This window comes from Cherax quadricarinatus, chromosome 69, assembly GCF_038502225.1.
Source record: "Cherax quadricarinatus isolate ZL_2023a chromosome 69, ASM3850222v1, whole genome shotgun sequence".
Taxonomy (NCBI): domain Eukaryota; kingdom Metazoa; phylum Arthropoda; class Malacostraca; order Decapoda; family Parastacidae; genus Cherax; species Cherax quadricarinatus.
Genome location: NC_091360.1, coordinates 18,159,530 through 18,174,294, shown reverse-complemented (window position 1 = coordinate 18,174,294; position 14,765 = coordinate 18,159,530). Strand labels below are relative to the sequence as shown.

General features: G+C 39.2%; 1 protein-coding gene across 1 annotated transcript in view; it reads right to left on the bottom strand.

Moving 5' to 3' along the window:
• The window catches only part of Rpt1 (26S proteasome regulatory subunit Rpt1), a 58,667-nt gene that overhangs the window by 459 nt on the left and 43,443 nt on the right, over positions 1 to 14,765 (bottom strand). The window contains exon 8 of the mRNA XM_053795734.2: positions 4,270 to 4,465. Coding sequence (XP_053651709.1) covers positions 4,270 to 4,465 — 196 coding nt within the window. The remainder of the gene's footprint in view (positions 1 to 4,269; positions 4,466 to 14,765) is intronic.

Sequence of the window (14,765 nt, the reverse complement as noted above, 5' to 3'; positions counted from 1 at the left end):
CTACTGTATTTCACTCAAAATCCTCAATTAAATAACAACACAAACATACCTAACTCTTCTCTAATATGAATGACAAGGATTAAATATGTAAATTCATCACCAGGACTTGCATGTATAGTGCTGTACAGTACTCTAAATCTAACAGTGACACATACAGTTGTCTAATAGTTGTCAAAACCTTTGTAAGATTATTAACTTTCTAATTTGTATTCAAATTACTTGCATGAGATGTACTGTTTATAACCATTTCCTTAACCAATCCTTCTGATGGTCTTTTACCATGACAAGTGCCAACTGTGAGCACCAGTTTTATGGTATGCTTCCTCACTTTTCATGATAATTCTGTTCCTAACCTTCTATTTGTGCATCAAGAGTCTCACCTTTATGTATTATTGCATTTACTGGTATTTACTTACTTTCAACAAGGGAAGCATTAAACCCATAAGGGTCTTTTAACACCTGATTTGTTATTAATGTATGCTACAAATGCTCAAATCTGAATAAGTGTGATGTCACCATGGTTGTTCAATATATTTAAAGATGGGGCTGTAAGAGAAGTGAATGCTCAGGTGTTGGCAAGAGGTGTGGGGTTAAAAGATAAAGAATCTAACACAAAGTGGGAGTTGTTACAGTTGCTCTTTGCTGTGCTTTTGGGAGATTCTGAAGAGAAGTTACAGATGTTGGTGGATGAGTTTGGTAGGGCACGTAAAAAGAAAATTAAAAGTGAATATTGGAAAGAGTACAGTGATGAGGATAAAAAAATTAGGTAACGAAAGATTGGATATCAGATTGGAGGGAGAGAGTGAGTATCAAGAAGGCGAATTTATTCAGATATTTAGAAGTGGACATGTCAGCAGATGGGTCTATGAAAGATGAGGTGAATCATAGAACTGATGAGGGAGAAAACATGAGAGGTGCACTGAGGAATTTGTGGAGACAAAGAACTTTATCCATGGAAGTAAAGAGGGGAATGTATGAGAGTATTATCATACTAATGCTCTTATATGGGTGTAAAGCATGGGTGGTGAATGCTGCAACAAGGAGGCTGGAGGCAGTGGAGATGTCATGTCTGAGGGCAATGTATGGTGTGAATATATTGCAGAGAATTCGTAGTTTGGAAATTAGGAGGTGCAGGATTACCAAAACTAATATCCAGAGAGCTGAGGAGAGGCTGTTGAGGTGGTTCAGATATGTAGAGAGGATGGAACGAAATAGAATGAATGTATATAAATCTGTAGTAGAGGGGAGGCGGGGCAGAGGTCGGCCTAGGAAAGGTTGAAGGGAGGGGGTAAAGGCAGTTTTTGTGTGTGAGAAGCCTGGACTTCCAGCAAGCATGCATGACCATGTTAGGTAGGAGCAAATGGAGACAAATGGTTTTTAGGACTTGACGTGCTGTTGGAGTATGAGCAGGGTAATATTTATGAAGGAATTCAGGGAAACCAGCAGGCTTGATGCGAGTCCTGGAGACAGGAAGTCTAATGCCTGCATGCTGAAGGAGGGGTGTTAATGTTCTATAACTGTTGTGTAAGCACGCCTCTGGAAAGACAGTGGAGTGAATGATGAAGTTTTTATTTTTTGGGCCACCCTACTTTAGTGGGAAACAGCCAATGTGTTAATAAAAAAAAAATGGAGTAAGCATGTTACAGTATGTCAGTAACACCTGCTACTTTCCAACCACAACGTTCTACCATCAATGTCAACACCTACTGATGGTACCAGGAGTCTTGTCAGGAATATAGAAACAAGTAAAAGTGGAAGGTATATTGATTGTGATCAGAGAAAATTTATCTTATTAATACACCTTTGATGTGTTTCAAGAATTTTTCTACTCCCACAGCCTGGACCTGGGCCAGGCTTGTCTGGTACTTGCCTGATTAAACAGGCTGCTGCTGCTGACAGCTTGCTAGCTCAAATATCCATCACAGACTGGTTGATCTGGCACCTAGTGGAGATACTTATCCAGTTTCCTCTTGAAGACTTCTATGCTTATCCCAACAGTGCTTTTGACATCTTCTAGTAAGATGTTAGATAGTTTAGGGTCATGGATGTTGATAGAATATTCTCCCATGATGCCCACAGTGCCCCTGCTTTTCACTGGGTTTATTTTGCACTTCCTCCCATATCTCTCACTCTGGTACGTCATGGCTGTGTGCAGATTTGGGAATAGACCCTCGAGTACTTTCCACACAATTAGTACTCTGAGGCATTTCAAGTAACTTAAATGATTCCTCCCATATCTCTCACTCCAATAAGTCATGGTAGAATCCAGATTTGAGATCTGACACTCCAACAATTTCCATGCATATATTATCAGGTTTCTCTCTTATCACTTCAGAAAGTGCATTCCCAGTGCTTTGAGGTATTACCAGTAGTTTCAAGATTTCTTGCCATCTATGCAGATGGCAGCAACCTCTATACACATTCCAGCTGATATCTTTCCTGCCTTGAAAGGTCCTGTGAATACAGAATATTCGAGATATGATGGCACAACTAATGTGAATATCGCAGTACTAAGTGATAGGTCATCTGACAACATTATTCTTAAGTCTTTTACCTGCTCCTTTCCTTCAACAAAATAGTGTTCTGTATTTTGTGAATGTTTTGATGGCATCAATCTTTCCGTATCTAAGCAATTGGAAATGGTCACCAATGAACATCATGTTCTTGTCCTTTGCCCACTGGAACACATTATTGATATATGTAATTTTTCTATCTTTACCAAGGAAACTTTCATGCTGATTTTGATACTATTCACTAAGGATGATACAAAGCTGTAGCTAGTATTCAACTACCTAGGTATGCTGAGGAAGAGAAATGGTAAAGGTACCAGGACTGTGTCCTGAGACACTTAATTTTTTTGCTTTGTCAAGACAAGATTATTTTGTTTAACTGTCATTTTGTGTTCTGTTTATTTGAAATATGAATATCCTTTTCCTGTTATATCTACTGACTTCATTAAACAGGCTAGTCCTCCATGATCAAACTTGTCAAGGTGACAAGTTAAAGTTTTCAATAATTTGCCTGCTAATGAAATCATGCAAATACTGCTACACCTTGTTTCGTAAAAGTAGATATCACATTCACCATCTTCCAAATCTCTACCACAATGCCCATTTGCAATTATTTATGAAGGAAACTAGTTAACGATTTGGAGAAGTACCTTTTCATATTCTTTAAAAACTCCTAGACAGCTCTTTTAGGGGTCCAGTACTTGCTTGGCTTTAACCTGTCTATTTGTTTGAGAACCATGTCACAAGCAACTTATTCTGCACGCTGTTTTCACTGGGTCTTTTTTTTTTTTTTTTTTTTTTTTTTAGCAAACCAGTCCTCTCCCACCGAGGAAGTGTGACCCAAAAAAGAAGACACACTTTCACTACCGCTCACTCCATCACTGTCTTGCCAGAGAATTGCTGACACTACAACTCAGATACCCCTCCAAACTGCAATATCCCTACCCCTCCTTCAGAGTGCAGGCACTGTACTTCTCACCTCCAGGACTCAGTCCAGCTAACCAGTTTCCCTGAATCCATTCATAAATGATACCTTGCTCACACTCCAACAGCACTGGGTGTGAACAAGTTCCTCTATAATTATTAATTTTTGAAATTTTATTTTATCTTCTTGCTAAGCAAAACTGATTAGTACCTTAGTTACAACAGTCTCAACTCTGAGTATTATCTCAGCTGGAATTAAAACCCCCCCATTAGGTATTTCTGTTAGGTAATTACTATTCATGCAAATGCAAATTCAAATCCTAGTTCCGGCTAGACTGAGCGAGTCTGAGATGTATCAAGGGTAAAAACTGACATCAAATAATTCCACATGGCATACATTCTGAGACACTGTAAGACTATCTTTGAGCAAGTATTTCAAAAGCTATCTCAATGATGTAAATAAAACTAGCACTGATGTTATTAAACAATACATGTACAGCACTTTCTAAATATATTAACCTCTGAACAAACTGTTAACTTGTTTCAACAGCAATGATTTATAAGAACAAATGGTACATATAACAATATTTTTTAATTGAAACCAATAGATAAATTAATCCTCCATGGGGAAGTGGAACAGAATTCTTCCTCCGTAAGCCATGCGTGTTGTAAGAGGCGACTAAAATGCCGGGAGCAAGGAGCTAGTAACCCCTTCTCCTGTATATATTACTAAATGTAAAAGGAGAAACTTTCGTTTTTCCTTTTGGGCCACCCCGCCTCGGTGGGATACGGCCGGTGTGTTGAAAGAAGAAAGAAGATAAATTAATAAACACACCTGTGCTGTTAGGACATAAACGTGCCAGTAGATCAAAGCGGATGTCTCGTTCAACAGACATGGATTTAGCATGGATTTTGAAGATGTGGGCCCTTCCTTCTAGATCAGGTAGACCAAATTCTACTTTACGATCCAAACGTCCAGGTCTCATGAGAGCAGGATCAAGAGTATCCGGTCGATTAGTTGCCATCAGAACCTATTGATAACAATTAGACATATTTAATCCTTAAACTGTCCAAACGTAGATCTACGTTTGCGTGTAGCACTCCAAACTTGATTTTCTCCATAAGAAATAACGTAAAAAAAAACGTAGATCTACGTTCGGAACGCTATGTGAGCAAACGTAGATCTACGTTTGGACAGTTTAAGGGTTAAGAAGCATACAATAATTAAAAATAAAACATCATCAACTGTATTATACAGAAAATTTTATTCAATCTCTTAACTCTCAAATCCATATTTCTTGTTTAATTTTTTTAAACTTTTCATTTCCAACAAGCTAAGGTGGTCCAAAGAAAAAAAAATCACTCATTCTCTAGTTGCCAATCTAGACGGGAGCATACGACTTGTGCAACCTGGTTTACAAAGTTCCTTCAGATATCAAATTTCTATTGCTCTAGTAGGTCATCAAATCCCACAGATCACTTTCCTCCACTTTAGTCTAACATGCTCCCATAAGAAAAACAAACCACACAATGGGTCGGGTTTCAACTCATGGCGAGTCCTAAAACTCACAGGCTAGTGTGTAAGCCACTGGGCCAGCTGGCCAAGTTCAAATGCCACCTGTTCTCATAGTAAAAATATTTGATTTTTTATAGTCCAGAGGACAAGTAAAGCCCTCCCCAGCAACCCCCAGTCTGTTTTATGGGTTTTTAATAAGTCTGATTCAGTTATAATTGAATAAGACCTATTGAATACCAATAATTATTCGAACACTGTAAACCATGAACAATCTTTCCTGGTTATACACTAACTGAGAAATGAGGAAATCTTCTATTTTTTTGTGAATAAGAATTCAAAATGGAAAGCAAGTGCAATACAGCCTCTCCACACCTAACGACGGAGTTCCATTCTTAAGACCACGTCGGTAAATGAATTCGTCGCTAAGTGAGGAGCATACTACGTATAATGGTAGTGGGTTTGTGTTAACCATCTTTGATATTGTTTTAATGTCACCTTTCCACCATTTATAACATTTCTGGCATATTTTTAAATGTTTATACAGTAGAGTACTGTATATTGTAATCAACAGAATAGAGGTAATCAGTTCTAATATACATTATTTAGGCATGCATACTGGTCAGAGAGCTCGTCGTAAGTCCGAGTCATCGGTAAATGAGTATGGTAGATAAGACACATAGGCAACATTCAGGCAACTTTATTCCGAAACGTTTCGCCTACATAGGCAACATGTGCCTATGTGTCTTATCTACTAACCAGTCGGTGTTGTATACCATTTGATAATTACTATGTCAGACACTGCAACACAATGGCATCTTGGTACAGAAGAGAAAACACCTTGGACAACTTTTTCAAGTGAGAACTGTTTGATCTGAGAGGGACATGACCTCTCAGAGGCTACATTCTCACTACTACTACTCTGCGACATGACCTCTCAGAGGCTACATTCTCACTACTACTACTCTGCACCTCTCCTTCCGACAGTATTTAAGTCTCAACACTCACTTGATCTTCAGTTAGTTCCAGACTTTGGAACAGAACTTCTCCAGGCTGAGGGACTGACAACTTCAAATCTATAACTTTAAGGGTGATGGACTGATTACATCGTCTTCATATCTCTACTGCTCCCGCCTACTTTCTGTACTCGACTGAAGAAGCCTACTGTGTAGGCGAAATGTTTCGGAATAAAGTTGCCTAAATGTTGCCTGTGTGTCTTATCTACCAACCTGTCGGTATTGTATACCATTTGATAATTACTCTGGTAAATGAGTATGTCGTTAAGTGAGGAGAGGCTGTATAGGAGAGGCCTGGGGACATGACTAATAAACAGTGGAAATGGTTTTTTTTAGTGCCAGGAATATCTACATTGGTTATTATAGACCATTTTAAAGTGATATTTTTTTAAATGTGTGTGAAACTGGTCAAATTACTGAATTCTGATCACTTTGTAGGGGAGATGAAATAGTTAACCCTTTCAGGGTTTTCGATGTACAGTACTAGTACGCCTAAATTCTAGTGCCCTCAAATCTAGCGAGAGAAAGCTGGTAGGCCTACATATGAAAGAATGGGTCTATGTGGTCAGTGTGCGCAGTATAAAAAAAATCCTGCAGCACACAGTGCATAATAAAAAAAACTTTGACCGTGTTTTTGCATTAAAACAGCGGCTTTGCACTGTATTTTCGTATGGTATTTATGGTTGTATTCTAGTTTTCCTGGTCTCATTTTATAGAATGGAAGACATATTACAGAAATTGAGATGATTTTGACTGGTTTCACAGTGAAAAGTACCTTGAAATTGAGCTCAAAGTAGCACAAATGTTCGATTTTTACCAAAGTTCAAAAGTAAACAAATCATACCAAGTGTCCAATACACATAAACTGGCGAGTCTAATATTCTTTCACAAGTGCGCTGACATTATTTATACCATTTCTACACTAATGCAGTAGTCTACATAACAGTAAATCTTCTATTTTTTGTAAGAAAAATTCAAAGTGGAAAGCCAAAGAAATATAAGAGGGGCCTGGCGACATGACTAACGAACAGAGAACTTGTTATCTTAGTGCTAGGAATGTCTTTCTTGTTTATTCTGGACCCTATTTGGAAATTGGCATTTTCTGAAATTTGTGTGAAATTGGCAAAATTGCCAATTTCTAACCACTTTATTGGATAGTTGAAATTGGTAAATGGGTGGTTTCTTGTACTCATTCAATAGAAAAAATGGAGTTCTAGCGAAATAAATATGATTTCTGTCGACTAGTCCACAAGAATTGGCCAAAAATAGGGCTCAAAGTGGGCGGAATCGCCGATGCGTAAACATCGGTGAGACCGCTAACTTCACGAGAGCATAATTCCTTAAGTTTTCCATCAAATTTCATACTTTTGGTGTTATTATGACCAGGAAAAGATTCTCTATCATTTCAATAGAAATTTTTTTTTTTCCGAAAAATTTTCGACCCCGAGAACAAGTTTAGGAGAGGGCCTCTCGACCCTGAAAGGGTTAAATTGTCAGTTTTTTATGCTCAATTCATAGAATGTAAGGCATACTAACCAAATAGCTAAGAATATGGCTGACTGGAACAATGAAATTGACCCAAAATAGGACTCAAAAAGGGTATAAATTGTCGAGATCACTAGCTTTGTGTCAGTATAATTAAGTGTTCCATTAAATTTCATACTTTTGGTGTCATTACCTTTCAGAATTTTTTTTTTTTGTTTTCTTTTCAGAAAATTTTTGGGCATTGAGAGCAAGTTTCATTCTAGGGGTCTGGAGAATGAAAGGGTTAAAAGTTATTGTATCATATTTGCATAAGGCATCTATCCTGCAATTTGTATTATTCCTTTTGCATGTATTAAGGTAAACAGAACTGGGCATATGAGATACAGTGATACTTTCCCAGATCACTTAGTAACCATAATTTTTTTTCCAATACCAGCTGACTCCCAAAGAAAGAAATATCCACCATCATTCATTCAATAACTGGGCTTATTTATAAAACTAGGTAGTAGGTTGGTAGACAGCAACCACCCAGGGAGGTACTACCGTTCTGCCAAGTGAGTGTAAAACGAAAGCCTGTAATTATTTTACATGATGGTAGGATTGCTGGTGTCTTTTGTCTGTCTCATAAATATGCAAGATTACAGGTACGTCTTGCTACTTCTACTTACACTTAGGTTACACTAAACTTACATATACACGTTTATTTATACACACTCATCTGAGTTTTCTTTGATTTTATCTTAGTTCTTGTTCTAATTTCTTTAACTTTTATGTCCATGGGGAAGTGAAATAAGAATCTTTCCTCCGCAAGTCATGCGTGTTGTAAAAGTCAACTAAAATGCCGGGAACAATGGGCTAGTAACCCCTATTCCTGTAATAATTACTAAAAAGAATAAGAAGAAGAAAATTGTCAAAGTGGGAAGTCTGAATGTGCGTGGATGTTGTGCGAATGATAAGAAAGAGATGATTGTGGATGTTATGAATGAGAAGAAGCTGGATGTCCTGGCTTTAAGTGAAACAAAGCTGAAGGGGTTGGGTGAGTTTCAGTGGAGAGGAATAAATGGGATTAGGTCAGGGGTTTCTAATAGAGTTAGAGCTAAAGAAGGAGTAGCAATAATGTTGAAGGATAAGCTATGGCAGGAAAAGAGGGACTATAAATGTATTAATTCAAGGATTATGTGGAGTAAAATAAAGGGTGGATGTGAGAAGTGGGTTATAGTAAGCGTATATGCACCTGGGGAAGAGAGAAGTATAGAGGAGAGAGAGAGATTTTGGGAAATGTTGAGTGAATGTGTGGGGAGTTTTGAATCAAGTGTGAGAGTACTTGTGGTTGGAGATTTTAATGCTAAAGTGGGTAAAAATGTTGTGGTGGGAGTAGTAGGTAAATTTGGGGTGCCAGGGGTAAATGAAAATAGGGAGCCTTTAATTGAGCTATATGTAGAAAGAGGTTTGGTAATAAGTAATACATATTTTATGAAAAAGAGGCTAAATAAATATACAAGGTATGAAGTACCACGTAATGAAAGTAGTTTGTCAAATAATGTATTGGTGGATAAAAGGTCGATGGGTAGGCTCCAGGATGTACACGTTTATAGAGGGGCAACTGATATATTGGATCATTATCTAGTTGTAGCTACAGTTAGAGTAAGAGGTAGATTGGATAAGAGGAAAATGGCAACAACAAGTAAGAGGGAGGTGAAAGTGTATAAACTAAGGGAGGAGGAAGTTCGGGTGAAATATAAGCAACTATTGGCAGAAAGGTGGTCTGGTGCAGCTATGAGTAATGAGGGGGGGGGGGAGGGGTTGAAGAGGGTTGGAATAGTTTTAAAAATGCAATATTAGAATGTGGAGCAGAAGTTTGTGGTTATAGGAGGGTGGGTGCAGGAGGAAAGATGAGTGATTGGTGGAATGATGAAGTAAAGGGTGTGATAAAAGAGAAAAAGGTAGCTTACGAGAGGTACAGTGGAACCTCAAAAATCAAATGTATCACATATCGAACGTTTTGAAAATACTAGGACCATTTTTTTCGGACAAACTGTGTCCCTATTATCGAACGCGCCCCTATTTTCGGACCGCCAGGTACGGAACCTGTCTGCCGACCCGCTCCGTCCGCGTCCCCGCGCAGGCGCCATGAGCAGTCTAGCTTTGTTTATGCTTGGGTGAACACTAACCTGCGCTCTCATTCACGCATTTTACGATTATTTTGTTGTGTTTAGTGCTTGTGGGACTGTGAAATAAGCTGCCATGGGCCCAAAGAAACTTGCTAGTGGTACCCCTGTGGTAAAGAAAGTGAGAAACACCATAGATGTGAAGAAGGAAATAATACAGAAGTATGAGAGTGGTGCGAGACTTGTTGAGCTTGCCAGGATGTATGGGAAAAACAAGTCGACCATCGGTTCTATCCTGTCAAAGAAAGAACAACTCAAGGAAGCTGATGTTGCAAAAGGTGTTAATATAGGGAGTGGATGAGGTGTCTTCTTCAGAGATTAAGGAGATTTGTGCCAAGTGGAATGATATCCAAATGTTTGTGCAGAAGTACCACCCTGAGCAAGCTGAAACAAGCCATCTCTGCAACAAGTTCAGTAACAGAACCATGTCCCATTTTAGGGAAATGTTAAAGAGGTGCCAGAAACAGAGGACTGTGAACAGTTATTTTGCGAGACAGGGCTCCAGTGACTCTCAAGCTGGTCCTAGTGGCATTAAAAGACAGAGAAGGGAAGTAACCCCAGAGAGGGCTTTACCTGAAGTCCTCATGGAGTGGGATTCTCCTTCCAAACACTAACCACAACTTCCTCTCTCCTCCTCCCTATCTTCCAGATGCCATCACCAATCTTCAATAAAGGTAGGTAAAAATGTTATTTTATATGTATTTTTTTTTTTCAACAAGTTGGCCGTCTCCCACCAGGCAGGGTGACCCAAAAGAGAAAGAAAATCACCAAAAAGAAAATACTTTCATCATCATTCAACACTTTCACCACACTCACACATTATCACTGTTTTTGCAGAGGTGCTCAGAATACAACAGTTTAGAAGCATACACATATAAAGATACACAACATATCCCTCCAAACTGCCAATATCCCAAACCCCTCCTTTAAAGTGCAGGCACTGTACTTCCCATTTCCAGGACTCAAGTCCGACTATATGAAAATAACCGGTTTCCCTGAATCCCTTCACTAAATATTACCCTGCTCACACTCCAACAGATCGTCAGGTCCCAAGTACCATTCGTCTCCATTCACTCCTAACACGCTCACGCACGCTTGCTGGAAGTCCAAGCCCCTTGCCCACAAAACCTCCTTTACCCCCTCTCTCCAACCCTTTCGAGGACGACCCCTACCCCGCCTTCCTTCCCCTATAGATTACTATACATAATTAAAAACTATAGTATTTGTTGTATGTAAAACTGTAATTAATCTCTATAAAATGTATTTTTTGTGTGAATATTTTTGGGTTTCTGGAACGGATTAATTGTATTTCCATTATTTCTTATGGGAAATATTGCTTCGAATTTCAGACTTTTCGAATTTAGAACTAGCTCCTGGAACAGATTAAGTTCGATTTTTGAGGTTCCACTGTATTTACAAAGCAGAAGTGTTATAAGAAGAGCACAGAAAAAGAAAGGTGAAGAGAGTGGGGAGAGAATGCAAAAGGAGAGCAGATGAAAGAGTGGGAGAGGTGCTGTCAAGAAATTATAAGGAAAATAAGAAAAAATTTTGGAGTGAGTTAAACAAGTTAAGAAAGTCTAGGGAACAAATGGATTTGTCAGTTAAAAACAGAGTAGGGGAGTTAGTAGATGGGGAGATGGAGGTTTTGGGTAGATGGCGAGAATATTTTGAGGAACTTTTAAATGTCAATGAAAAATGGGAGGCGGTAATTTCATGCACTGGCCAGGGAGGCATACCATCTTTTAGGAGTGAAGAAGAGCAGGATGTGAGTGTGGGGGAGGTGCGTGAGGCATTACGTAGAATGAAAGAGGGTAAAGCAGCTGGAACTGATGGGATCATGAAAGAAATGTTAAAAGCAGGGGGGGACAGTGTTGGAATGGTTGGTATTTTTGTTTGATAAATGTACGAAAGGTTGGAGGGACGGGATAAAGGGGGTTTTGTGGGCGAGGGGACTGGATATTGCAAGTGTATGAAATACGTAGTAAGTTACTAAATGCTGTAAAGAGTTTTTATGAGGATAGTGAGGCTCAGGTTAGGGTGCGTAGGAGAGAGGGAGATTACTTCCCAGTAAAAGTAGGTTTTAGACAGGGATATGTAATGTCACCATGGTTGTTTAATATAATTATAGATGGGGTTGTAAAAGAAGTAAATGCTAGGGTGTTCGGGAGAGTGGTGGGATTAAATTATGGGGAATTAAATACAAAATGGGAAGTGACACAGTTACTTTTTGCTGATGATACAGTGCATATGGGAGATTCTAAAGAAAAATTGCAAAGGTTAGTGGGCGAATTTGGGAGCGTGTGTAAAGGTAGAAAGTTGAAAGTGAACATAGAAAAGAGTAAGGTGATGAGAGTATCAAATGATTTAGATAAAGAAAAATTGGATATTAAATTGGGGAGGAGGAGTATGGAAGAAGTGAATGTTTTCAGATATTTGGGAGTTGACGTGTCAGCGGATGGATTTGTGAAGGATGAGGTTAATCATAGAATTGATGAAGGAAAAAAGGTGAATGGTGGAGGATTATTGAAAGAATTTGAGGTAAGACAGAATGTAGGATTGCAGATGAGCAAGGAGGTTTTAGAGTGGGTAGGGGATGTGTAGATCAAGTGTTTACATTGAAGCATATATGTGAACAGTATTTAGATAAAGGTAGGGAAGTTTTCATTCCATTTATGGATTTAGAAAAGGCATATGATAGAGGGGATAGAGGAGCAATGTGGCAGATGCTGCAAGCATATGGAATAGGTAGTAAGTTACTAAATGCTGTAAAGAGTTTTTTTGAGGATAGTAAGGCCCAGGTTAGGGTGTGTAGAAGAGAGGGAGACTACTTCCCGGTAAAAGTAGGTCTTAGACAGGGATGTGTAATGTCACCACGGTTGTTTAATATATTTATAGATGGGGTTGTAAAAGAAGTAAATGCTAGGGTGTTGGGAAGAGGGGTATGATTAAATTATGGGGAATCAAATACAAAATGGGAATTGACACACTCTTTACTGATGATACTGTGCTCATGGGAGATTGTAAAGAAAAGTCGCAAAGGTTAGTGGACAAGTTTGGGAGTGTGTGTAAAGGTAGAAAGTTGAAAGTGAACATAGAAAAGAGTAAGGTGATGAGGGTATCAAATGATTTAGATAAAGAAAAATTGGAGAGGAGTAGTATGGAAGAAGTGAATGTTTTCAGATATTTGGGAGTTGACATGTCAGCAGATGGATGAATGAAGGATGAGGTTAACCATAGAATTGATGAAGGAAAAAAGGTGAGTGGTGCATTGAGGTATATGTGGAGACAAAAAACATTATCTATGGAGGCAAAGAAGGGAATGTATGAAAGTGTAGGGGTACCAACACTCTTATATGGGTGTGAAGCTTGGGTTGTAAATGCTGCAGCGAGGAGGCGGTTGGAGGTGATTTAAATGTCCTGTCTAACGGCAATGTGTGGTGTAAATATTATGCAGAGAATTCGGAGTGTGGAAATTAGGAGGTGTGGGGTTAATAAAAGTATTAGTCATAGGGCTGAAGAGGGGTTATTGAGGTGGTTTGGTCATTTAGAGAGAATGGATCGAAGTAGAATGACATGAAAAGCGTATAAATCTGTAGACGAAGGAAGTCGGGGTAGGGATCATCCTCGAAAAGGTTGGAGGGGGGGGGGGGTAAAAGAGGTTTTGTGGGCAAAGGGCTTGGACTTCCAGCAAGCATGCGTGAGCGTGTTAGATAGGAGTGAATGGAGACAAATGGTATTTGGGACCTGACGAGCTGTTGGAGTATGAGCAGGGTAATATTTAGTGAAGGGTTTCAGGGAAACCAGTTATTTTTATATAGCTGGACTTAAAGGAGGGGTTTGGGATAATGGCAGTTTGGAGGGACATGTTGTGTATCTTTTTACATGTAGATGAATGGTTCAGAGAACCGACATGTTGATAAATTAGACACATGTGCAACTCTTAGGTATCTTTATTGAGGAAACGTTTCGCCACACAGTGGCTTCATCAGTCCATACAAAGGAGAATCTTGAAGAAAAGGAGGAGAATGAGGTAATCAGTCCCTCAACCTTGAGTCGATCTGTTCAGTCCATCAATTTTGATGGACTGAACACATCGACTCAAGGTTGAGGGACTGATTACCTCATTCTCCTCCTTTTCTTCAAGATTCTCCTTTGTATGGACTGATGAAGCCACTGTGTGGCGAAACGTTTCCTTAATAAAGATACCCAAGAGTTGCACATGTGTCTAATTTATCATCTTTTTACATACATGCGTCTAAACTGTTGTGTTCTGGGCACCTCTGCAAAAACAGTGATTATGTATGAGTGAGGTGAAAGTGTTGAATGATGATTAAAGTATTTTCTTTTTGAGGATTTTCTTTCTTTTTGGGTCACCCTGCCTCGGAGGGAGATGGCGAACTTGTTAAAAAAAAAAAAATTAATTTGTTCCAGACACCCAACAACATAAAAAAAAAAAAAAATTTGTAAAGTTTAACTATAGTTTTACATAGACAAAACAATGATAAATAAATATAAACATTATATACCTTTATTGAAGACTTGTTGGCATATGGAAGAAGGCGAGGAGGGGAGAGGGAGTTGGGGTTATTGTTTGAAAGGGAAATCCCCCTCCATAATGACTTCAGGTAACAAGTCCCTCTCTGGGGTTACTTCCCTTCTTTGTTTTTTAATGGCACTAAGACCTGCTTGAGAGTCACTGAACCCCTGTCGCACAAAATATCTGTCCAGAGAGCATTGCTTCTGGCGCCTCTAAGATTTGCCTGAAGTGGGACATGGTTTTTTTCACTGAACATGTTGTAGATATGGCTTATTTCAGCTTGGTCAGGGTGATATTTCTCAGCAAAAGCTTACACTCTACTCCACATTGCACAGATCTCCTTAATCTCTGAAGAAGGCACCTCCTTCCTTCTCTCTTCCTCCTCCTCCTCTGAAGCAATTTCCTCAGTTGTGGTCTGTTGCTGTTCCAGTTGAAGGTGCTGCAGCTCTTCAGTGGTTAGCTCTTCCCTGTGGTCCTCCACCAACTCTTCCACATCCTGGCTGCTCACATCCAAGCCCACGGACTTTCCCAAAGACACAATAGATTTCACAACAGGCGTAGGGTCGTCAAGGTCAGCCTCAAATCCTTCAAAATCTTTCTCGAGAAAACATT